General features: G+C 40.4%; 1 protein-coding gene across 2 annotated transcripts in view; it reads left to right on the top strand.

The window, feature by feature from the left end:
* Positions 1–27,454, top strand: part of CADPS2 (Ca++-dependent secretion activator 2) — a 637,557-nt gene that overhangs the window by 395,646 nt on the left and 214,457 nt on the right. For both annotated transcript variants that reach the window (XM_006901794.1, XM_006901793.1), the window contains exon 9: positions 10,080–10,146. In XM_006901794.1, the coding sequence (XP_006901856.1) occupies positions 10,080–10,146 (67 nt within the window). The remainder of the gene's footprint in view (positions 1–10,079; positions 10,147–27,454) is intronic.

Raw genomic sequence — 27,454 nt, forward strand, 5'->3', positions numbered from 1 at the left:
AGATTAGGTCAGATGAAGCTTCCAAATCCTTGCCTCCAAGAAGCAGCCTGGCTTCATCCTCTCCAGGATGAACTTGTTTGTTCTTCTAGCAGTCCATGGTATATTCAACACTCTTCTCCAGCACCACAACTCTAAGACATCAATTCTCCCTCTGTCATCCCTAGTCATTGTCCAACTCTCTGATGGATAGCAAGCAATGGCAAAGACCATGACCTGTATTTATCAGGTGCACCTTATTCTCCAGACTGACATTATTGTTCCTCAGTACTTTGGAGAGGTCTCTGACAGCAGACTTTCCCTTTGCAATCCGCTTTTTATTTTCCTGGCTGCTGGTACCAAGAGTGTTGATTGTTGAGCCAAGCAAACTGAAGCTCTCAACAATCTCAGTCTCTTCATCATCTTTCATGATGCTGCCAATCAGCCCAGAATCGGCGAGAATCTTTGTTTTCTTGACATTGAGCTTCAATCCATACTGAAGGCTGCAGTTATGTGTGTATACGCCCAGTTTGACAGGTATTTGACAGCTCTGAATTTCATAATGTCTAAAACAAAACAAAACTTTTTCATTCAAATGACTCATACAATGGAGAAGATCTTCATTGTGACTCTGTAGGTCACAAAACATTCAAGAAGACCCATTAACAGATCTGTGGTCCTCTAGCCAAGGTGACACTCTCTCCAGGATAACAATGGGTTATATTCATGTGTCTTTATTTGGTAGATCCAGGTTTCATAAAGCATAATTCAGGTAATAAGAAAGTATTAAAACTTAAGTTTTTTTAAAAAAATGTCCTAGACTGCCTTTATGAAATGGGAATGCATGACAAGTAAATAGTTATCAAGGATCTGTTTAATTAGTGCTGTGGCCACAGGGTGGCAAACAGTTCGATTAGCCCTGTGTGCTGAACCTTCCCCACTCACAGAATTCTGCTTTTATAATTGATGTTCATAATAATGACCTTGACATGCTAGTGGTTCCTTCTTAAATCATTTAAATATAACTCAGATTGTGTTTTTACGCTAGTTGGCATCAAGACAATCTACTATAACAGGGTCTTTCAATTGCTTATGGAGGTATATATAGATACAGTCTATCTATTAGACTAACTGGGTTTTGTAGTCATTAAGAATATTTAGATATGTGGTAAAAAGAATCTAGTGTCCAGTAAACATAATAGCAGGTTAACTCCAACATTTGTGTATTTTTCTGAAATCATCTCGGGTCTTTATAACCTATTACCGTCAAGTCACAACTGACTCATAGTTGACCTGCATCCCTAGTAAGGGCCTGAGGTTCTAAATTGCACAGGAAATTACCCATCTCTCTCCCTCAGGGCTGCGGGTGTATTTGAACTGCTTGAGAGAGAGAGATGTGGCGTTTGTGCTAGCAGCACCATCCTGTGAATGGGCTATGCCACCAAAGTTCCCTTGGGTATAACCTAGCCCTGACTATTTAAAAATGAGAGAGAGAGAGAGAGAGAGGGAGGGAGGGAGGGAGGAGGAGGAGGAGGAGGAGGAGGAGGGGAGGGGAGAGGAGAAAGGAAAGGAAGGATTCATTCTAAGTCATTAGCTGAGCTAGGCATAAGGAAGGGTTGGGAGGCAATGCATTGTTTCTTTTTATAGATGAGTTCTGAGAAATGGTTTATATGGTAATGACTAAAGATTCAGAAAGTTTGTGTCCTTTTTCCTTATTCCTTTATATTCCATTACTCATGCAACTAACAAACCATCTCCAGATTTCCTTGAATTTCAGAACTTGAAAGTAGCCTTAAAAAGTAGAGGGGGAAACCCATTTAACAGTGAAAGACTCTTAAGTGTTCTCTATGTACTTAAGATCAAAAGACAAAGGTCCTTATCTTTGGTCTCCAGACAGTCGACTTCATCATTCTTGTTGTTGTAGTTGTGTGATGTTCAGTCAGTTCCAACTTGTAGCAACACAGAACAAAACACTTCCCGGCTGTGCACTGTCCTCACGTGTGACTTTTTGGCCGTGCACTGGTCCTATCCTCATGTGGTGACTTCCCACTGTCCTCAGGTGTGACTTCCCGGCAGTGCTCTGTCCTGTCCTCACGTGGTGACTTCTCACTGTCCTCACGTGTGACTTTTCGGTCATGTACTGTCCTCACATTGTGACTTCTCGGCCATGTACTGTCCTCACGGTCATTGCTGTGGGAGAACTCACTGCTGTGGCTTCGGTACCAGACCCTCTTGTAGAGGACCTTCCCCTTTATACAGACACCTCTACCCTACCAAAAATAATGACCTTCTCCGAGAGCTGATCTCTCTGATAACATGTCCAGAGTGCTTGCATGAGATGCTGTCTAGCTGCCTTCCCGTGAGAGGAGCATTCTGGCTGTGTTCATCCAGTCTAACTGTCCACTCTGCTGCCCTCTCCACAGTGTACTTCATATTCTTTACCAGCATCCTAATCCAGATGCAGCAGTAATTCTTTGGTCTTCTTTATTCATTGTCTAATTTTCACATGTATGTGAGATGATTGGAAAATATATACTATGACTCAAGTCATGATACTTTAGTCCTCAAATGGCATCCTCGCCTTTTTAACACTTTATAGAGATCTTCTGCAGCTGATCTTCCCAATACAATGTATCATTTGATTTTTTGGTTGCTTCTAGAGACTTGGATTGTGGACCCAAGTAAAAGGAAATGCTTAACAACTTGATTCTGTTTATCAAGGTGTTGCTTCTAAGATGTTGCTTATTTGCCTATATTTGAGGACGGTTGTATTCTTTTTTTATTTCTTTAAATTCTTTTTTATTCTTTTGCACTGGTTTCCCTACACACTTTGTTTTCATTACCCCTCATACTGGATCCCCCCCGTACCTCCCCAACACCCCCCCTTCCACCCATCAAACCATGGAACCCATGGTTACCCCCTTCCACCCAAGTCCACCCTCTGCTTCCCCTCCCCCCACTTAGATCCTCTTATATGTTCTCATTACAAAGAATACAGCACATCATAAAAGGTATTGTGTTCTTTGTGATGAAGTACGATTCATACAGAAGTCTGTATAGTCTTTGTTCTTAAGCAATACATTCTTCAAGACCTCCTAGTTTTGAGTAAGCAAGGTTGTGTCATCTGAATATGCAAGATGAAAGGATAAGCTGATTTATATAGTAGGCTACAAACTGTATCATTCTTTATGGCATCCTATAAAATGGAAAAAAGGACATGATTAGAAACCCTGGTTTCCAGAGCTTGGAATGCATGGGAATTGATAGTAAAAGGTCATAAGTGAACATTCCAATTGATGAAAATGGTTTCCACATTGACTGATTGTTGCAGTGGTTGGTTACGTTGGTGCTTTATTGTCAGGGACTTTCAGCACATTTCTTTGTTACATTTCTTTGTTACAGTTTGCATATCACTTCTTAACTTTAGGGAGCTCTTGTGGCCACTTGCATGTGAGCCAGTTGTCTGCAGTCTCCCAAGTGAGACCACTGAATGGACAGAGAAGAGGGCTGTGGTCGTGGGCAGAGGTTATTCCTTATGTCCTTCCTGTGTGACTCATGGGCAGCTCTTTGATGTATGTCTTGACTGTTTATTTTATGGAGAGCATCATCTTGTCCACTGTAGCTGACTTCCGGGCTCATTACTGAAACAAAAGCTTTGAAAGTATGCATTTCAAGACCAAGAGATGACATGGGAAAGACAGACATTAGATAAACACCCATTCAAGTGATTTTCACCCATACACAAGCAGATTTTCAGCATGATGACCATATTTGACTGTAAGAGAGTGAAGAACATATGTGTTTGTCAGTATTGTTTACAACAGTGACTACCCCACAACTAAAAGCCAAACTAAGATATGAATCAATAGGAAATTATAATAGTGCCATTGAAAGTAATGTTCCCTCCAAATATTAATGACATAGAAAATTTATAATAAGGTATTAATTTAAAAATAAGCAGTCATATGAGCTGATAAATGCAATAGGAAAACTAAAAGCCCAGAGAGACAGCCATATGTAAACTTACAGCTAAACTGTGACTGATGAATATAAAAATGAGTTGTTGTTTTTGTTGTGTACCGTGGAGTCGGATGACACCCATAGCTGACCCTCCAACAGGTATTCAGAGGCAATTGATCGCATGGGAGGAGATTGCCCAGAGGGTGAAGGAGGAAGACAGAGATAAGAATTGTGTGAAGTCTCATCTCATATCCTTTGGGCATGCTGAAGGAGGGGCTATATTTTGGAAAGAGCCCTCAAACTTGGAAAGATGGAGGGTCAGTGAAAGAGAGAAATACTCTCAACTAGATAGATTGACACAGAGACTGCAGCTAAGTCAGAGATGATAAGAATGTCACTGGAACAACAATAATAACTATATATATGTTAAACAGCTTTAGTTTGCTTGGCTCCACAATCAACACTCTTGGCACCAGCAGCCAGGAAATGAAAAGATGTATTACGATGGGAAAGTCTGCTGTCAGAGACTTCTCCAAAGTACTGAAGAACAATGATGTCAGTCTGGAGACTAACGTGTGCCTTATACAGGCCATGGTCTTTGCAATCACTTGTTATGCATCAGAGAGCTAGACAATGACTACGGATGATAGAAGGAGAATTGATGCCTTTGAACTGTGGTGTTGGAGAAGAGTATTGAATATACCATGGACCGCTAAGAGAACAAACAAACCCTAGAGAGGGTTAAACCTGGCTGCTCCTTGGGCAAGAAATCTGAAGCTTCATCTGACGTGTGTGTGTGTGTGTGTGTGTGTGTGTGTGTGTGTGTGTGTGTGTGTTGTTTTCTGTATGATTTTATTTTACAATAAACAGGGTGTTTATTTTTTTTTTTTAAAGGGGGAATGTCATTGGACAGGACAGGGTTTAGATCTGTTGTTCGTAGAGTTGCTATGAGTCACACTCAATACAACAATGACCCAGAATAAATGTTTACTTGACCAAACCATGATTCTCACTGTTGTGGAGGTACGGGTGTGTGTGCTAGGAATGTAATAATCACCCCTCATCTGTTAACTGTTAGAGCACTAACGGTGAGGTGCAGCACCCTCAGGACACATCCCAGTCCTGATCCAAGGTGAGGACAGTTTCATAGGGTGAAGCCTGCACCATCCTTTATCTACTTCTTGTTGTTGTTTGTGCCGTCGAGTCGTTTCGACTCATAGCGACCCTATGCACAACAGCCCTAAACCCTGCTCTATCCTGCGCCAACCGCACTGACTCTGACACACCCATCCCGATTACCGCAGTCACTGAATCAATCCACCTCATAGAGGGTCTTCCCCTCCTGCGCTGTCCCTCCACCCTACCAAGCATGATGTCCCTCTCCAAGGACCTGTCTCTCCTTGCAACATGTCCAAAGTATGTCAGACGAAGCCCCAGAATCCTTGCCTCCAAGGAGTAGCCTCGTTTAACCCTCTCCAGAATGAATCTGTTTGTTTTCTTGGCAGTCCATGGTACATTCAATACTCTTCTCCAGCACCACAGCTCAAAGGCATCAATTCTCCTTCTGTCCTCCCTAGTCATTGTCCAACTCTCTGATGCATAACAAGTGATTGCAAAGACCATGGCCTGTATCAGGCGCACCTTAGTCTCCAGAGAGACACTGTTGCTCTTGAGTACTTTAGAGAGGTCGCTAACAGCAGACTTTCCCATCGCAATACGTTTTTTTTCTCTCCTGGCTGTTGGTGCCAAGAGTGTTGACTGTGGAGCCGAGCAAACTGAAGCTGTGAACACTCTCAATCTCTTCGCCATCCATCCTGATGGAGCCAGTTGGTCCAGTGGTGAAAATCTTTGTCTTCTTGACATTGAGCCTCAGTCCACACTGAAGGCTGCAGTCCTTGACCCTCTGCAGCAAGTGCATGAGGTCCTCCTCAGTTTATCTACTTACACAAGAGCTAAAAGGCTCAAGTAGGCAGAAGAATGTCAGTGCAACTGAGAAAGAACAGCCGGAAGTGGAGCTGACCCTTCACATAGATGATATCTTTATGGAGAACAAAACCCAGATCCAGGAACAGATGGATGCCAGGACGTATGGACATCGCCAAGGCATGCCAGACCTACAGACATGGAAAAGACACAAGGGTCTCCCTCTGCCACTGACAGATTCTGTCCCTGTGTCAACCTCATCTCACTTCTAGCCTCCTATTCTGTGAGAGATCATCTGCTGGAGGCATCTTTGGTGTAGTCACACCAGATAATTAGGACAATGTTATTGCTGTTGTTGTTGTGTACCATCAAGGCAGAAACCACCCATAGGTAACCCACCAGCAGGTTTTCAGAGACAGTTAATCACATGGAAGGAAACTGCCCATCCTTCTCCCATGCAGCTGGTGGTTTTGAACTGCATACCTTCAGGATTGCAGCACAGGGTCTTACCACTAGGCCTCCCTAATTATGATTGTTGTTGTTGTTGATTGCCATCGAGTTGGGTACGACTCAGAGTGACTCTATAAACAAAATACCTAATGTCTTTCCATAATTATCGTCATTTCTCGGTGAGCTCTGGTGGCCTAGTGGCAAGAAGCTGCGCTGCAATACCGGAGATGTGAGGTTCGAATCCACCAGATGATCTGCTGAAGGAGGGACAATCTCCTCCTGTACCAGTCAGATCTCATTTGACGGTACACAGATTAAAAAAAAAAATAGTGATAAAAAAAAACTATCGTCATTTCTCCAACTATCACTAATTTTCACCTTAAAATAAACTTGCCAGAGTGAAGGGTCAGGCTGTTTCTGTGTATTACCAAGCTCTCCTTCAGAAAACTTGGCTATGTTAGTCTCCTAACTATACCAAATAAGACCGCATTCATTTTACCAGTCCTTAACCACTGTCCAGTGCACTTTTTTAAAAATGAGGGTGAAAAATAAATTTCAGCTTTGTTTTGCAACCACATTTTCTTACTATGACCAAAATAGCCGAGCTGTTAAGTTTGCAGAATTGTGAGTGAAAGTCAATAGACACATTAGAGAACTCTCCTTACTGGTAGGGAGCTCTTGGGGTGTAGTTTGTAGGGAATTGTGCCATTGACTCAAAAGCAGTTCGAATCTGCCAGGTGCTGTGCGGGAGAGAGATGGACAGCCCCCCTCCCCCCGCTGTGATTGAGACCCTCTGAGAACCCACTGAGGGGTCAGCTCTGAGGTGCCTTCTAGTCTAGAGGAAGAAGAGAGTTAATCACTCAGAGCTATATAAAAATTAATTTCATGTGTATAATAACCTATGCTTCCCTTCACAAAACTAATAACTGAAAATATTGAAAAGTCTCCCTTTAAAATTAATATTTCATTCATGATATTTTAAACATTCAGCAATGTTTCTCATGTATGTACACGTGCAGTGTTGTGGTATAACTTGCAAATACTGGCTTTGTGATTGGCTTATACTCGGTTGATTTTTCTTTTTTTAAAAATTTTTTATTCTTTTTTGTGCATATACCGTCATATCATATCTGACTGGAAGAGGAGGAAATTGTCCCTTCTTCTTCAGCAGAGCATCTGGTGGATTAGAACCACGTTCCTCTGGGATTGCAGTGTAGCTTCTTGTGATTTTTATTTTTTATTACTATTTTTTTATTTTAATGAAAGTTTATGGAGACTTTGGATTTCCATTCATTCATTGTTGCACACTTTCCTTCCTGCCCACCCCTCCCCCCAGTTTGCCTCTCTCATTGAAAAGTAAAAAAAAAAAAATTCTTGTTATACAATTTCCCCTTTCCCCCCTCCAGCCCACTCCAGTAGGTAGTTTTCATTCTGGACTCTTGTCATGACAATAATACCTAATCATACTCCTCATAAACAGTTCTCTCCTCCATCTGTTACAATGTTACAAAATAAACACATTATTTATCCCTCTTCCTTTTCCCCCAACCCTGAGTCAGTCCTGCTTTACAACAGTGGCACCATGCAGTATTTGTCCTTTTTGTGCCTGAGATATTACACTCAGCATCATGTCCTCCAAGGTCACCCATTTTGTATAATATTTAATAAGTTCCTTGTTTTTCAATGCTATATAGTATTCCATTGTGTGAATATACCACAGCTTCTCTATCCATTCCGTTTGTTGATGGGCACTTGGGTTGTTTCCAGCTCTTTGCTATTGTGAACAAAGCAGCAATAAACATGGGTGTGCATATATCTGCCTGGGTGGCAGTTCTGGTTTCTGTAGGGTGTATTTTCTGTAGTGGAATTGCTGGATCAAATAGTATTTCCATTTCCAACTTTTTTGAGAAAGCGCCATACTACCTTCCATTGTGGTTGCACCATTTTACACTCCCACCAACACTGAATGTGGGTTCCAGTTTTTCTGCACTTGGTTGATTTTCATTTATTCTTTTTCTTCTCTGGTACATATATGTATGTATTCAGTAAGAACAAAATGTCTATCCTCCAGTGATTTATTGTAACTATTTCCATTCTGGTCACTCATCGTAATGCATGTTGTTGTTGTTGTTGTTATGTGTCATTGAGTTGCCTGAGACTCATAGCAACCCTACGTACAATGGCCCTAAACCCTGCTCTATCTTTTTTTTTTTATCTTTCTTTTTAATTTATTATTAATTTCAGTAAAAACGTACAGAGACTTTGGGTTTCCATTCATTCATTGTTGCACTTTTCTCCCCTCCTAACCCTCCACCCCAGTACACTAACTACCCTCTTGGAAAAGTAAAAGAAAAATTATTTCATTGTTTTACAAACCCTCCCCCCAGGTCCACTCCACCATGTAACTTCGCTCTAAACTCCTGTCATGACAGAAATACCTAATAACATATCCCTTTTAAATAGTTTTCTTCCTCATCTGTTTCAAGGCAGTATATATTATTGAACCCATCTTTTTCAGTCTCTCCCCAGTCCCAAGGTCAGTCCTGTTTTACAACAGTGGCACCATGTAGTATTTGTCCTTTTGTGACTGAGATACTTTCCTCAGCATAATGTCCTCTAGAATCACCCATTTTGAATAATATTGATGAGTCCCTTGTTTTTCAGTGCAGCATAGTATTCCATTGTGTGAATATACCACAACTTCTCTATTCATTTGTTTGTTGATGGGCACTTAGGTTGTTTCCAACTCCTTGCTATTGTGAACAATGCCACAATAAACATGGGTGTGCATATATCTGCTTGGGTGTCAGTTATGTTCTCTTTGGGGTATATTCCCGGTAGTAGAATTGCTGGGTGAAATGTTATCTCTATTTGTAACTTTTTGAGAAAGCGTCATACCGCCTTCCACAGTGGTTACACCATTCTACACTCCCACCAACAGTGAATAAGGGTTCCAGTTTCTCCACAACCACTCCAGCATTTGTTGCTTTCAACCCTGTTCCATCTTGTATCAACCTTATTGTCTCTGATACACCTTCCCCAGTTACCTCAGTCATTAACTCAATCCATCAGTTTTCTCTTGCACCTCCCTCCACCTTCCTAAGCATGACGTCCCTCTCCAAAACATAGTTAAATAAAAAACCTGTAATGAAACTATACTAGATTGCATATCATCATCTTCATTATTATATGAATTTCCTAGTTAGAAAATTTTGTGGTAAGAGTAAATCCCAAGGTGATTGGACTGGGAGAGCCTGTAAGAGTCAGAAAATCCATTGCCTTTGTTTACTGGTCAAGGAAATGGAAACTGAGACTGGTCATCCAGTTAGAGGATAACCCTTCACCTACAATCTTGACTCTTTAGCCAGCTCCTTCTCAAGCCACGTTGCCTGCCCTTATCATCTCAGAACCAAAGCATTTCAGCGCCAAGCCATCCCCTCAAACCCTTTGCCTCTGCTAAGAAGTGTGTGTCAGAATAAAATTCCTACTGATTCTTTGATTCTCCTTTCTAACTCCAACTTGGCTCAATTTGTGGTAAGAACTGACAAATTGATAAGCCACATAAATCAATTCCCTTTCAGGAACCTGGAATAAGCTCAGTCATTTTGTAACACAGAAACTGCATGTTGCCTCTCCATTCCAAATGAACTTAAACTTCAGCGTTAACAGGCCAGTAGCAAAAATAAATACCAATGGAAGAAACAGGATGGCTCAGAAACACACCATTACTCTTGAAAAATATTCTCTTGTTTATTTTTTTCCCTTACCAGATATCTCTACGCCCTTGGACAGAAGGTTTGGAAAAGGTGGAAAAAGCGTTACTTTGTTCTTGTTCAGGTGAGTTAATTTGGTCATTTTGGCTGTTTTCTTCCTGCTACATAATCATAAAGCAGAGATTCACAAACTTAGTCAGGGCTGCTTTTTGCTCTTACAAATTATTGCCAAAAACCAATTATTTATGTGGACTGTATCATTATTTACTGTAGTGGACATTAAAACTGAGCAGGGGGACACAATCTTACTTGCCCAAACTAAGGAGGACCTTAGGCCTTTGCTGCAGAAGGACAAAGAATGCAGCCTTCAATATGGATTGAAGCTCAACATCAAGAAAACAAAAGATTCTCACCTCTGGGCCAGTTGGCAGCGTCCTGATAGATGGAGAAGAGATTGAGATTGTTAATAGCTTCAGCTTGCTTGGCTCCATAATCAACACTCTTTGCACCAGCAGTCAGGAAATCAGAAGATTAATTGCATTGGGAAAATCTGCTGTCAGGGACCTCTCCAGAGTACTGAAGAGTAATGGTGTTAGTCTGGAGACTAAGGTGCAACTGACCCAGGCCATGGTCTTTGCAATTACTTGATATGCGTAAAAGAGCTGGACAGTGACTAAGGATGATAGAACAATGGCTACCTTTGAGTTGTGTAGAGAAGAGTAGTAAATATACCATGGACTGCTAGGAGAACAAACAGGTCTGTTGTGGAGAGGATGAAACTAGGCTGCTCTTTGGAGGCAAGGATTTTGAAGCTCTGTCTGAAATAATTTTGGCATGTTGCAAGGAGGGACTAGTCCTTGGAGAAGAAGAACATCATTATTGGAAGGGTGGAGGGACATGGCAAGAGAGGAAGACCCTGGATGAGATGAATTGACTCAGTGACAAGAGTAATGACACCCTATAGTGTATCAGAGACAATTAAATTGAGTCAAGATAGAGCAAAGTTCAGAGGATTTGTACATAAGATTGCTGAGGGTCTCAGGCAACTCATCAGCACCTAACAAAAACAACAATAACCTGTATTTACTTCATTTAAATCTTAGTTATCTATTTTTCAGAAGGTTACTTTTTTTATCCCAGTGTAGCATGATAGCTCTAAGACAAGTGAAAAAACAACAACACTCTATCGGAAATAATTTTATCTACATGAAAGATATTCGACCTGTGGATTTTTTCCTGAATAAAAAGTAACTTTCTCTCCTGTCACTGAAACAAGCATTTGGTCTCCAAGTTAATTAAAGATACGTAAATGTTTGTATATTAATGTGTGTGTGTGTGTGTGTGTGTGTGTGTGCGTGTGCGCACGCGCGCACGCGTGCACGCGTGTGTGCGTGTGTCAAGTCTTAAATAAAAGTTCATAAATGTGAATTAATTTACCAATCCTTCCCTGGAGAGCCCACCCAAGGGTCTCGCATTTGCAGTCCTGGATGTTCTATTCCTATCTCACCTAGAAATCATCTTCAGTGGAGGAAGAATTTAAGGCACCCCAGCTAAGCCATCTAAGCCCAGATCTTCCTGAACACTTTTATTGTATCTCTGACTTATAGCTATCTCTCCCACATCTACCTTAATGATACTGGTCATGTTGTTTGTTATGTGCTGTCAAGTCATTTGCAACCCATAGCAACCCTGTGTACAGCAACTCTGAACCCTACCCTGTCCTGAGCCAGTCTCACTAATTCAAGCACACCAACCCCATTACCCCAGTTTCTGTATCAATCTATCTTATCCAGGGTCTTCCTCTTCTGCACCCTTCCAAGCATGATATCCTTCTCCAAGGACCAGTCTCTCCTGGCCATGTGCCCAAAGTATGTGAGACAGAGCTTCAATATCCTAGCCTCCAAGGCAGACTTGGTTTCACGCTCTCTATCAAGTCTTTGCAAAGCATTCAGCTATTTTTTTTTCCCCAGTGAAATGAATAGTTTCTTCTCAGTCATATTTAATGTGTTTAATTAGACCCTCTTTTGTCTATGATTACAATAGCCAATGTTATTGGTCCTCAGCTAGTTTGGGACTCTCAGTAAGCCTAGGGAGCTCCGGTGACCTCATGGCTGCACCGTCATCCCAAAGGCACACTGTTCAAATCCCCCAGCTGCTCAGCCGGAGAAAGATGGGCATTCTCCTCCTGTACAATTAACTAACTGTCTCTGCAAACCAGCCTGAGAGAGGGTAAGCTAGGGGTCGGTTCTGACTTGATGATAAACAAGAGTCATGGTGGGAATGGTCGGAACATGGAGCACATGGGAATGTAGCCCAGTGACAGCAGATGTCAGCATGTCTAGCACATCTGTCATTATCTTTTAAGAAATGAGTGGAAGACGTTCATCTTGAGAACTGGATGCATGATTGTACACCCAAAGAGCTTCTGTAGATTATTTTCATGTGAAAGTCAGACTTTTGTAGATCAGTTTTGAGAGATCAGATGCTTTCTTGCTTCTCACCAGATTGAAGCATCAGCTTGTTTTCCAGTATTGAATTACTGACTCACAAGTCACTGAACAGAGAGTTCTACTTTTATTGTTTGATCGGAAGTGCTTGCTGCAGAAGGTCAGGGACTGCAGCCTTCAATATGGATTGAGGCTCAATATCAAGAAAACAAAGATTCTCACCACTGGACCAATTGGCAGCATCATGATAGATATGGAAGAGATTGGGATTGTTCACAGCTTTAGTTTACTTGGGTCCACAATCAACACTCTTGGCACCAGCAGCCAGAAAACTAAAAGATGTATTGCGATGGGAAAGTCTGCAGTTAGGGACCTCTCTAAAGTACTGAAGAGCAACGATGTCAGTCTGGAGACTAAGGTGCTCCTGATACATGTCATGGTCTTTGCAATCATTTGCTATGCATCAGAGAGCTGGAGAGTGACTAGGGAGGATAGAAGGAGAATTGATGCCTTTGAGCTGTGATACTGGAGAAAAGTATTGAATATACCATGGACTGCTAAGAGAATGAACAGATTTGTCCTGGAGACGGTGAAGCCAGGCTGCTCCTTAGAGGCAAAGATTCTGAAACGTCGTCTGGCATACTTTGGACATGTTGCAAAGAGGGATCAGTCCTTGGAGAAGGACATAATGCGTAGGAGAGTGGAGGGACAGCACAGGAGAGGAAGACCCTCTATAAGGTGGATTGATTCAGTGACTGGGGTAATGGGGGTATGTGTGTCAGAGACAATGAGATTGGCACAGGATAGAGCAGGGTTTCGGGCTGTATACATAGGGTCGCTATGAGTCTCAGGTGACTTGACGGCACATAACAACAATGACAACAACCATAAGGAAGTTTAGAGAGAAAAGAAGGAATCAGCATAGTTTGAAATTATTATTTGTTTGTATTTTGGGAAGATCATCTATATCTTTGAGGAACTATAGCATCTCCCCAGCAGCAAAACTGTGTGGTTAACATGTTAAAAGGTAAAATGCAATTTCATTCAAAGTAGATAAACCCATATTCTCAGCATTTGGGGGGGGAAAACAACAACACTACTCAACTATAATAAACCCAGATTCCTTCTATCTGAGGTAGCGTATCTTAGAATGTGTGGTCATGTTTTAAGTATTCTGTCGGCACGTATTTATAGGCATATACAGATAATATTCACATGCAGAACCCCAAGCCTGAATGTATTGAGACATACATACCAATACTCTACTTTTTGAAGTTTTAGACACAGTTGCATCTCCCTCTCAATTCGAAACATAATAGGAAAACAAATTGGATGCACACACTTCAGAAATCAAGAAGGGTCTGTATGAAGATGCAACAAGAACAACCCATCGGGAGGAACTGGGCCGTTTTTATTAGTGTTTTTAAAGAGAGCTCTCATTCTGTCTGCACACAGCTTGTGGGTCCATACCTGCAGGCTGCTTTATTGAAAGGTGAAGGAGTCGTTTTTCCGAAGGAGGACAGTGTCCCCCCGCTGTGTCTGTTGCTGCCATCTGCAGAATGGTGCTCTGGTGATAATGTGAATCTCCTCACCACTTGTGAGAGTGTATTAGACCAGTGATAGAGCTGCAGTCTAGCCAGCGGACCAAGAATTTGTGCTCATCAAAATTGATTGAGAGGCAGGTTTGGCCAGCTGCAAAGTCATTGTTCAAAGTGAACACTCGTGGAGCTGCTGAGGTGAAAAGACTTTTCAAAGACTCTTCTCTATAAACATTTAAATCACAGGCAAAAAAAGGGAGAAATGTTAACGTGGGGCTGTTTAGCTTCTAGGTAAGATTACCTTGTGTTTCTGTTCAGACTCAGAAATTGATAGTGTTAGACGCACTGTCATCATGTCTTCTAAGGGGCTTATACTTTTTATTATTGCAGTGCAGGTAAATATTGGTTCACATTGCTTTGGAAAAAAAAGAGTGAGTTTGAAGAATATGCTTGAACTCTCATTGAAATTAACTTACAGATGTTCGCTTGTTTTTTTTATGATTACTCAGTGTTTACAAAGTATTTACTACAACTTTGCTACCTTTTATTTCATTCTAATAAAAGCATTAAATAGCTTTAAGCCTATCTTTCAGATTAAATTTGTCTTTCAGATTAAATTTAAGTAGCTCTTAGTTTCTTTTTCAGAGTTACCCAAGCCAGGTTATTTCTGAATTCTGTATTCGGCAAGCCGCCATTAAAACAGCAGTACATTCAAAGATACTGTATCTTTCAAAGTAAATCCATACATTCCTGGGTCACCCACATAATAATTGTTGTTGTTATGTGCCGTTGAGTCATTTGCGACTCATAGCAATTATTGGATTATTATTTTTAATATTTTCCTGTTTACTCCTCTGAACAAGGCTGTGAGGGTATTTTTGTTATCCCCATTGTACAGATGAGAAAACTGATGTACATTGGGGTTATGTGACTTACGTAGGCAGTCTGCTCTTACTTCCTCTGCCATGTTGCTTTGATAAATTGATGCACACAACTACAGTTCATTTGAAGACAAACAGATAAACGACTACTGACCATGGATCGCCAATTCCATGAGGCACAGGCCAGTTTCTACGATAGAGCTATAAAGAGTTCCCTTAGCGGTCACTTCCTGCCGCTGCCAGCGCTGGGGATGGAAGTAAATATCAACGTGGACTTGGCCCTGCATCAAAGTGTTCCCAGCTTGTTGTTGATATGTCAGAATGCCGACTTGAAGTTGCTGCAAACAACAGCAGGCTATCGAGACATAATGTTAATTAAACATCAGCTGAGTTGGCACAGGATGTAAACAGTCAGTCATGCCACTGAGTCGTCTGTCCACACTGCAAACACGCAAGAGGCAGCTGTCAGTGAGATGTCGTCGGAATCTGCCTGGAAAATAAATAGTCCCTCCAGCCACTTGATTCTGATATTACCAGCATCTGAGAATACCCTGAAGTAGGCTCCTCTAACAGATTGGAGTCACTGTCAGTCACAGGCGCTTTGATAGATGCTGGTGGATGGCCCCCGTCAACAGAAATTCTGCCTGTTCTCCTGCCTTCCCTTGCTCCATGGCTGGTTCTTATATCTGTCCATTAGGAATAAATTCAAATGTCATCACCTCAAATGGACTTTTTGTGGTCCCTCCAAAGTAAAATACCTTCCACTCACTCCCTGCCGTATTATCCAGTGTTTTATGTTTAAGGACATTCATTGCCAAGGAACATTATGTGTTTCTGTTTGGTTTTAATTCTTGCCCCTGGTTATAATTGGTTACAATCATGGTACCATATACAGTGTGGTCCCTGAGTGGTCACTGAGCTGCTTATGTTCTTATTTAGGAAATAAGTGAATATGTGCAAATTACTGTAAGCATCATCATAAAAATACTGACTTGTCTTTCTCTAGTTTGTGCATTGATTGGTAAATATCTTGTATGCCGTTTGTCCAAGACAGTTGATGAACTTACCTTCCCCTTCAACCTATCGATAATCTTGAAATAGATGTATTTTCCTGGATTAAGTTACGGTCTAAGTTGTTTTGTTGTGGTTTGGGGTTTGTTTGGCGTCTCCCCCTCCCCCAGCACAACTCTGGCAGCATCTCTGGCCTCATCAATGAACATTTCTAGCCAAGGATTTGTTTTAATCCTTAATCTTGACTGAAATGAGATGGTGGCAGTTGTTAAACTGCCAGCTGTTAACTTGATCCCTATAGAAGGTTACAGCATTCAAACCAAAGGCTGCAGTCATCAAAACTCATGTTTAGCATTTGCACGTGTGGACACAGACAGGTGTTGGACAGGTTGACAGTTGAGAGCAACATGTGATCCCATACCAGATGCCAATACCTCACAGAACCACCACAACTCAAGTTCAGGTACCCTGTGAAGAGCTGTGATAGCTGAAACCTCATTTAACGCTGGAGACAGATTAAAGGTGGATTAGAGCCCCAGTTCTCAGCAAATCCACGTGTTATGGAGTTATTAAGAATAGATTGAGTTAAGGATATTGCATATTTACCACAGGTCTGTCTTTCCCTTGGAAGGATTTCCAGTGGAAATTACGATACTGTAAATCATTTTAAGCTTTTTTTTCAGTAATACACAAGTAAGCTTATAAGTGAAAAGAAATACTGGGCTGAAGAATTGAGACTAGTCATACCACCTGTTACTAAATTATTCCAGTCCCAAGAATATGGCACATGGTGGTGTGGGTCTTGAGCTCGGAGCACAGGGAGCTGAGCGAGACCTGGGTCCCCATCACAAGCCTGTCACCAGCATATTTCTTAGTGCCAGCTGATGAAACCGTTCTTACAGGGTGGACCTTCTTTGGGTCACACTGGTAATAAACACTGGCTAGCAAGCCTGTACAATGGAACATCAGTGTCTTCAGATGGATTCACCCGATTGTGTATCTGACCATGTTACAGGGTTAGCTTTGGGAATGTGATAAAGCAGGGCCTGTACTAGGTGCTGAATAAAGAAGAGAAACAGATCCATCCTGGGTCCTAGAGGAACTGAAAGAAGGATGAGATGTACCACCTTTTTGTGGAGTTAGAATCAGGAACCAGTGAGTCAGGAGGAAAATATTAAATAGTTGCTTTTTGAGGCAATTTAGGCCAAAAGCCAATTTATTTTTTTTTTTTTACTTCAAGTTGTCACCGGGGTCAGATTTCCTCATTGTCAGTGGCAGCTTTGTTAGTCGTTGGTGTTTTGTTTCTGGTCCATCTGTACTCTTCACTCTGCCGTTTCATTATCTACAACAGCCTCTGACTCTGTTGGACAATTTCAATGTAGTAAAATAATGTTAAAAGAAATTCAAAGTAAAATTGGAACCTGCTCTTAATCACACTTTAGGTGGCCATGACTTTGGAATTTGGGGAATTTATTTCTCTAAAGCTGAGATTTGTAGTTTTGTTTGAGTGTTTTTAAATAAACATCTGTAAAGACTTCAGTTAGTACTTAATGTTATATATCTATTCATCATGTTAAGAAATAATCACATTTTTAAAGCCAATTAGAAATATAATACTTACTGCTTAACACAACACCTTAACCTGTATTTCAAGCTCCATGAAGAAAAAACAACATTAATGTAAGTAGTTAACAATGCATGTGGCGGGGGAAAAAAACAAAACAAAAAAAAAACAACCCAAGTCACCTTTTGACAGCTAAATTTTAAGGTTAGCTTAAATGACAAGTAAGTATTTAGCATTTCAAATCAGTTACACATATCAAGTTTGGATACTTTCAGTACATGACAACATGAACTTATGAATTATTTCCAAAAGGCTCTTTGGGTATAAATCTACTTCTTGGTTTTAAGATAGCAATAAATTTACAAATATTTACTGAAATGTATCTCTAAGATAATGTTCATTAGAAACAGGGTCATAGAGGCAGTTACACTTTTTTTTCCCTTCCTAGTTTCTCACTGAATCACATATTCACAGAGCAGCCATCTTTAACATCACAGTCATTGTGTTGTTAGGTTGTTCATAAAACTGTATATAAGAGGGAGGGAAACCAAAGAAAAACCCGTGGGAGTGTGGATGTGGAGGCAGGGGAGAGAGGAGCAGGTGAGCCCAAGAGAAAAATACAGAATCCTAGAAAACTCTTAGTATCTTTGTTCTTCTCACAGAATTTTCACCTTCCCATGGACACCATCCTTCACTATCTTTCTGGATCCTCTATTACTATTACCTGCAATTTTTTAATTTTTTTTTTAAATGTGAAAAATATGCATGAGGATACAAGGGTGTGAGGGTTGGGAAGAGTATTATCTGCAAAAAAGTGAACTGGGAGGGAGAGGGGGCAGGGAGGAAAATGTGCAACAATGAATGAATGGAAATCCAAGTTCTTTATAAACACATAATAAAATATTGAAAAAAATTAAAGAATATTATCTGCAATTTTTTTAAAACTCCACATAATTGAATTTAAAAAAAAATTTCCTGCAACCACAAGGCTTGACATGTTCAATATATTTAAATATTAAAGTATAATTGTCCTTCTCAATACAAAACTGATAAAAATGTCACAGTTGATAAGCGACTGATAACAATTAATAGCTAACATACTGAATAACTGTTGAAGTTAAAAATGTTCAATTTTTTTAATGACCTCCTTAACACCTTTCAGAATGAGTAAGAGAAGGCTCCCCTTCTGTAAGCAGTATTTGTTGGAGAATTACAAGGCGTTTCACATTCATTCCTTTCTGTTTGCACTGTACTTGTAGGGAGAAGCACAGAGAGCCGTGGTCCACATGGACTAGCACATGGAAACAGGAGTTTTGTCACAGCACACAGCCTCTCAGACTTTATCAATCCTCAGTTAGCTGCTGCAAACACATAGCGGTGTACCCAAAAAAATTATCTTCGTATTTTACCATTTGTAATTAAATTTGCTTCTCAAGTTTTTTTATAAAGGAGAGGAGGGGAAGTAAAAACTGCTTCAAAGTAACTTGTCTCTGAGTCTGGAGATAACCAGAAATACTTCCATCTCAGCCTGTTGATTTCCATCTCACACTGGATGGAAAAGCAGTGAAAAATTTTAAAAAATGGACCCGAAAGTGTTCATCTCCACCTGCACCCTAGCTTGAGGGTTTACAGGTAGCTAAATTCTAACAGCACTCTCGTGGAAAGTAATAATGGCACATGAAGAACTGTTCTGTCTTTTGACAGATAACAAACTTCAAAAGTCACTGTTGAAGGAAAGCTAAAAAGTTTGAAAACTAGACTTAATGAGATTCAGCAAAATCAGATACATTGACTTGTGGGTTTTGTTGATGTTTTTAAAATAAGTTTATTTTTTATTCAGATTTTCTCCCATACTCTCCTTCATTGACATGTATGTTTTATGCACCATTCCCAGACATTGTGCTTTAGAAAATTAATCACCATTTGACTTATGTTTTTGTGACTTCTAAAGAAAACAGACTTCTTGATAAATCTGAGGAAATGTGATAAGAGTTACTTGCCTTTTTAAAAAAGTAAATGTGCTAAGTATTATAATGAGTTGGATGGATAGTGACAGCAATATTGCAATCTCTGTACCTGGGGCTTGCAGCTTTGAGGTCATTTTCTTATTTACCTTTTCTTTTTCTTTTACAATTTTTAACCTTTCATTATTTCAATAAAATTTATAAATCAATTATACTTTTAGTTCAAGCATTCATAAGCATGTTGCTTTGATGATGCTTTCAATTTTAATAAATTAAAATTTATTAATGTAAAAATAAAGTCAATGTAAAAGAAAATTCATTATTTACTTTCTAGGCAGTAGTGTACAGAATGAGTGTTGCTTTGATGATGCTTTCAATTTTAATAAATTAAAATTTATTAATGTAAAAATAAAGTCAATGTAAAAGAAAATTTGTTATTTACTTTCTCGGCAGTAGTGTACAGAATGAGCAGTCCCTAAGACAAACTCTGTACTACAGCAAGATAGAACACCTGTAGAAATCTTCAACAACAACAACACATACTTCTGAATACAATGGCAGATACTGACAGAAATCAATATGTAATACGTAAAAACAAAAACAACACAAATTTCTGAAAAAGAAATTACAAAACCCACCTTTGTAAATGAAAAGAAAAGAGGAAGAAACAAACAGCAAAAAGAGCAATAAAAATATAAGAGATATTTTTCCAATATTAAAAAGATATAGTCTTCAGGTAACTAGACTTAACACACTTCAGGGTGATATAGTCAGAAGAAACCCTATACAGACTTGCCTTACAAAATATTTTCTCCTTTTGCAAAATACCGCTTCAGAGATCTCGTTGACACTTGGTAACAAAAGCCAGTAGAATTCTATTTACAGAGAATTGTTTGGATCTTGTGTGACTAGAGTTTAATACTTGTCTGTGAAATGCCTCAAGAATAAAACCACTGCAGAGATATTCTCTTGGGAGTGAAGGTTCAGAATCTGTACCATTCTTTGTAAAAATATTTAAAGGTATTTGAGAAACGAATGAATAGTGTCTCAGAAGTAGGAACCTCTCTAGAGGGTCTGTCAAAGACAAGAGTCCCTGCAGCAGTGGGCTTAGCATGGTGGGAATTGTGAGGATGGCACACAGCAGGGCAAGGGTTTAATCTGTTCACAAAGTTGCTTTGTGACACCCAGCAACAATAAAGGAAAAAGGATCAAAGATAAACATGTAGATTAACTCTCAATCACAATATCATAAATATTGTTGATTTATATGTAACCATGCAAAATTATACTTAAAATGAGTTTTATATATATTGTTGTTGTTTGTTTTTGTTGTTGTTGGGTGCCGTCGAGTCGAGCATGACTCATAGTGACCCTATAAGCAAAAGATCTGAACCCTGTTTTATCTTAAACCATCCTCACACTTCTGACGCACAAGAGCCCATTGCAGCAGTCACTGTCTCAATCTACCTGGTTGAGGGTGGTCGTCTTTCCTGACCTTCCACTCTTATCTAAGGAATAACACCTCCTAGCAGTATGTCCAAAGCATGGAGACAAAACCTCATCATTCTTTCCTCCAAAAAACACTTCGGCTGCATCATCTCCAAGACATATCTCTCTATTCACTTGGCCATCCATGGGACGCTCAGTGTTCTTCTCCAACACCATAGCTCAAAGGCATCCATTCTTTTTCTGTCATCCTTATTCATTGTCCAGTTTTTAGATTCCTAGCAAGTGATCAGAAAGACTATGGCCTGAATCAGGCACACCTTGGTCCTCAAACTGACTTCACAACTCTTCAATAATTTGGAAAGGTGCCTAACTGCAGATTTTCCCAGTGCAATGCATCACCATATTTCCTGGCTGCTAGTACCAAGGGTGTTAATTGTGGATCCAAGCGAGGAAAGTTTTTGATAGTTTCAGACTCCTCTCCATCCGTCATGACACTACGTATCAGTTCAGTATGAAGATCTTTGTTTTCCTGACATTGAGATGCAATCCATACCAAAGGCTACTTTTTTTAAAATTTATTCTGCAACAAGTGCTTCAAGCCCTCCTCACTTTCAGCAAGCAAGGTTATGTCATCTGTATAACGCAGGTTGTTAATGAATCTCCCTCCAATCCTAATATCACACTCCTCCTCATAGAGTCCAGCTTCTCAGATACTTTGCTCCACATGCCGATTGAATAGGTGTGGAGAGAGAATCCAACCCTGACCCACTCCCTTCCAATTCCAAACCATGCAGTGCTCCCCTGCTCCGTTTGCACAACAGCCTCCTGGTCCGGGTACAGGTTCTGAATGAGCACAAGTGCTCTGGGACTCCCATTCTTCTCAGTGTCAGCCACAGCTTGTGATGCACATAGTCAAACACCTTTGCATAGTCAATAAAGCACAAGTAGACACTCTTCACCTCACAGTGTAAGAATCCAAAACTCCAGATTTGTCAAAGATAATGAATGCCACAATAAAAGTTGATTCTTCAAGTTATGTAAAACCAAAATTAATCTTTTTTAGAAGCATGGGGGGAAATGGGAAATCAACTCTGTATAATCAAAAACCAGGTGTCTGGAAACGTCCTATAATTAAAGACACCAGTTGTCCAGTGAATTCAGGGTGTGCAGAGATGACCCTGTGGGGTCAGAGAGCTCTGCATCTTCAGCTGTCCCGTGGCTGAGCTCTAGGAAGTACAGTTCCAGGCTTTTCTTCCAAGAGAGATACGAGAGGGATACTAACTTCCAATTACTGGACATTCAGCTTACCTTTCTCGTTCTCATCAACTCTTCGTAGCAGTTCTTTATTATGTATCAGTGAAAACTTTTCAATTATAATTCGAGTGAAAGTTTATAAGCATGCCGGTTTTTATTCATTCATTCATTTATTCACTTTGGTTTATGCTGTTACTTAGAGCGCCCACAATGTCTAATCATCCCCTTGCTCTATATTGCCTTTCCTTCATCCATTTTCATACGTGCACTGCTGGCCTGGTGGCAGGAAGCTGCGCTGCAATCCCAAAGGCACATGTTCAAATCCACCAGCTGCTCCGCAGAAGGATGAGCAGTCTCATCCTGTGCAATTAACTGTCTCTGAAAACCCGCTGGAGGGTCAGCAATAGGTCTTCACCACACGGTGTGAAAATCCAAAACTCGACAGTACACAGCAACATCATCATCTAGTTATTAATCTTTACTCCATCCCTTGCCCCAAGTCAAGAAGATGACCAGCTTGTTATTTGGGAATCTCATTTGAGAGTCTTAGGAAGAGAATTGTCAAATAATTAGTATGTTGGAAGGAATGGTAGGTGGATGGGGTTCAGAGACTTGTGACCCAACTGAAGATGACCACTTCCTTCTGAGTGACCAGTGCTAGAGGTGAGCTTCCTGGTCTATGGATCCTGGAGTTGAGATCTTGGTGCAAGGCTCTCAGTCACCTGTCTTCTCTAAGACCGGTGTGTATCAGAGGAACCTTTTCAGTGGACCTTAGTCCTTAGCTTAACCGGACACTTGAGTCATCTAGACTAAATGTATTGCCTTAAAACATTTTCCATCTCATTCTCCCTAAGGTAACTTATTTTCTTCAGCTAGTTCTTTTTTATTGAGTAAATGAAAATTTCATAGAATGTTAAGGCAACATTACACAAAAGTATATATTGTAAATCTATGAGGGGAGAAAGCCAGTAAATCCATGAGGAGACATTTACAATTAGGTGAGATAGATAGATAGATAGATAGATAGATAGATAGATAGATAGATAGATAGATAGATAGATAATGGATGGGGAGATAGAGATGAGAGAGAGAGAGAAAGAGACAGAAAGGGATAGAGGAATAGATATAAGTACAAGTTAAAATAAAAATTTCTTTTCCATTTTATTCCATTATCATTCCAAAAATGGTTACTGTTGTTTAAGATTACTTTCCAGGTAGCCATGCCATCTGATACTCTAGATTTACATTTTTCTGTATGTGGCACTGTATAAAATAAAGATTTTTACCACTTACACAAATTAAAACACTTTGTCGTGATTTTTTTTTTAATTCGAGTAATCACCTATTGTTAAGTGCCATCAAGTCGCAGGCGACTCATAGCGACCCTATGAATGAAAGTCCTGCACACCTCCTGTATAACTTTTATCCTTTCTCCAGGTTCATAGGATTTCCAGAGGCAAACTATTGTGGAAGGGGATGCCACTCCTGCTTCAAAACTTGTTTTAATCAGGGAGCACCACCAAACACTGTCCAACAAGGGTAACAGTTCTCATATTTGACTCATCAGTGTCATAGTGTTCAGCTTCACAGCAACCACGAGTTACCTCTGTGCAGCAAGTGGACATATCAAGGTTACACAACCTAGAAGAATGTTTCACCAAAAACAATTAAAAGCAGGCCTGAGGGCTGCCAAGTAGAGTCACCCACCTTTGGCTTGGGAGCATGGCTTTCTGTCCGTTAGGCGGCCTGTGCGCTAGCGCTGTCTCTCTCTATGCTATTGTTGTTGTTAAGTGTCATCAAGTCGCAGGCGACTCATAGTGACCCTATGAATGAAAGTCCTGGACACCTGTATAACTTTCATCCTTTCTCCGGGTTCATAGGCTTTCCAGAGGCAAGCTATTGTGGAAGTGGATGCCACTCCTGCTTCCAAGCTTGTTTTAATCAGGGAGCTCCACCAAATACTGTCTACCCTGGGTAACCATTCTCGCATTTGACTCATTGATAAGTATGTACCTAGAAATGCTGAGAATTAATTCTGCTGTCACTCTCACCCCTATTCCATCACAGAGGCAGTGCACAGACAGGCTAGCTGAAAGGAGGAGTAAGTTTGGCCTCACACTTAATTGTTTCTTAAATATTATAAGTGAATGTGTCATAATAGAAAAAGCAAATTTTGCTTGTTATAGCAAATGCCAAATTGATTTAAGAGCACAAGTCATGGCATTTGGGTTGCTGAACTATTGGTGTTGCTTTTGTCTTGTTTTAAAAAGATAATTGTGTGCTTCGTACTTGGAAAAGTAAAAGTGTGGCAGAACGGTGACTTTATTGAATATTTTTGTTGTTGTTCTGTGACATTGAGGCGGAACCAATTCCGAGATCACCCTCGACTGAGTTTTCAGATACCGTAAATCACGCAGGAAGAGATTACCCATCTTTAAACTGCAGAAAAGCCGGGGGTTCAAGCCATGTGCCTTTGAGTGGGCAGTGCAACTCTTCCCCACAAGGCTATGAATATTAAGACATGTGTTTTCAATTAGAAGGAGAAAGACAGTGAGTGTGCCAGACATGGCAGGTATTCCAGAGAAACTGAGTCACGAAGAAAGAAATAAGGGAATGTACTTGGAGACTGACGGACAGGATTGTACAGATCCTGAGACAAAGGCTATGGGGTTTTTTACTACTTTGGAAAATAGAAGATGGCATGTTAGAGGCGGCACTGGTATTTGAATCCTTGGTAGTGAGGGAAGGAAACAGAGGTGGGTGAGTGTTGCTGCAGTGTGTCTGGACTACCTCTCACGCGGGGAGCGAGTTGGGCCAGCTCATAATTGCTGGGCATTTTTACAGCCCTGCAGAGACAGCTGAGCTTCTGGCGTTCTTCATCTGTCTCCCAGCAGGTTCCTGGTGGTTCCCGTGGGGAGATGTAAGGAGACTTTCTTTGAACCAGGGTTTGCAGACTTCCAAATGAAAGTAGGAGATGTGAAACTTTTGCATTATTTGCTCTACAACTTTCCTGTTTTATTAGTAATAGGTCACACACACCAAAAAAAAATATTTCTTTGCAATAGTTCCCTGATGTCTATAATTCCAATATAACTATTGATGAGATGAGTTTGGCATGTGCACCTTGGTGTGCTATACTACACCTGACCATCATAGAATCTAGTCTGGAACACAATGAAACAGCTGTGTATATAATCTTGCATGTTGTGGTGGTTGTGTACCAGAGGCAGAACCAAGCCATAGCTGACCCTCCAGTAGGTTTTCAGAGGCAGTTAATTGCACAGGAGATTTCCTATATCTTTCTCCCTTGAAGCAGCTGCTGGCCTCCTACTGCATGCCTGTGGGATTGCAGCACAGCTTCTTGTCACCAGAACACAAATGTAATCCCATTAAACAAAATGAAAATGAATGGTTGACCAAGGGATTTAAAGTGGTGATAGAGGCTAGTCCTGAGGAATCATGTTTTTAAAAAAACACCTAGAGCAGCTGGATCAAATTTAATACATAACCTTTTAAATACAGGGGATTCTGGGAGTATAGTCCATAGGGAGTTGTGATGCTGGCCCAAAGGTGGCATGGCACCTGTCTGGCAGTTCGAATCCACCCGTTACTCTCGGGGAAAGATGAAGAATTTCCTCCCCTGCGTAGTTCAGCACCAAACACCCACCACAAGCTATGGTCGGTTCCCACTCGACAGCAGTGAGGTTGGGTTTTGAATAAACAGCTAAACCACGAATAGAAGGAGAAATTCCAGGGGCCAGACACAACCAGAATGGTAATCTTGTGGGTTATATGTGTCTGGAACTTGATAGTGGAGATAAGAGGTGCCATGTGGAGGGACTTGACTTGTATTGTTGACTCGGAGAAAGTAAATATGCCCTTAGAAATGCCCAAAGTGGGAGTCGGCCAAAGAGATCTTTCACAAAACATCAAAGTTATATTTCCTTAAAATGGTGAACTAGATTTGTCATCATGTTAGTAAACTTGTTTGAGCTTCAGCTCTGAATGGAGAGAAATCAGTGGCCTGACCTCTTGAAATTTTTAACTATTAGCCAAAATTGAGAGAATCGTCAAGTTCTTCCTAGTTGATTTCATTCAGATACCAGGGCCACACCCAATTAACTGAGTGGTCACAAACATTGCTCCTATAAGAATAATATTTCTAGGACATTTGGCATTTTCAAAAGAGAAATGGGGGTGGGGGAATAGAATCCTTTTAGTTTTACAGGATATTTACAGGTAAAACTCTGTTGATAGGAGGAGCCTTTAGTTAGAAAATTACAAAGCAACAAATCAGTTTATGTATACTCTCAAAAATTTTACCAAAAATACTATCACATAATATAAACCACAGCAGTAGTGAAGGCAATAAAATTTAAAAGCAAAACCAAACCACAGCCATTGCCATTAAATTGGCCCCTGCTCGGAGCTCTCCTGTCTGGCAGAGTGGAAATTCCCCAAGGCTGTAATCATTAAGGAAACAAACTGCCACAGTTTTCTCCTGCACTGCAGCAAGTGGGTTTGAACTATCGACCTTTTAGTTAGCACGTGAGCACTTTAACCACTGTCCCACCTGGGCTCCTTGTCTAAGCTTATGGTCTTCAGCTTTCCTCTGAAGCTCTTAGGATCAACAAGCATGAAAATGGATCCAGCAGAAACTGTTTCCCTTTTTGGCAAGGAGAGTTTTAAACGCTGTCTTCTCTCAGATTTGTGGCATCCTTTCTCATTAAGTTCCTAGTGGTTGTGTATGGAATGACCTCATTTAAGGCTAAAGAATTGTACTACCAACCCAAAGGCAAGTAGTTCGAATACGCCCGCTGCTCTGAGGGAGAAGATAAATGGACAATCTCCACAACTACATTTATTGCCTCTGAAAACCCACTAGAGGGTCAGCTGTGAGTTGGTTCCGACTCAGTGGTACTCAACAACATTTATTCTTTTTTTTTCAACAACATTTATTCTTAAAGACAATCAAGTTTGAGTAATTTAGGATTAGTAGAGGTTAGAAATTGCCAAAGCAAAGACTGTTTAAAATCATAACCTATACCCCAAGTGTCATAGTAATGCAATTTTGTTGGGGTTTTTTAAGATAAATTAGTTCCTTTTTTAATTTTAATTTAATTTTTTTATATTACCCTGATTTGTTTACAAAGTTTGAATACATTGTTTTTCACAAAAGATCTTTCCCATTTCTTTCACTTGGACCAGGAGGCAGTCGTCAGAACAGAGCAAGGGAACACTGCATGGATCAAAATTGGGAAGGGCGTACGCCAGGGATGCATCCTATCTCCATACCTTTTCAACCTATATGCAGAACAGATTAT

This window comes from Elephantulus edwardii, unplaced genomic scaffold, assembly GCF_000299155.1.
Source record: "Elephantulus edwardii isolate Elephantulus edwardi_28Jun2011 unplaced genomic scaffold, EleEdw1.0 scaffold00345, whole genome shotgun sequence".
Lineage (NCBI taxonomy): Eukaryota > Metazoa > Chordata > Mammalia > Macroscelidea > Macroscelididae > Elephantulus > Elephantulus edwardii.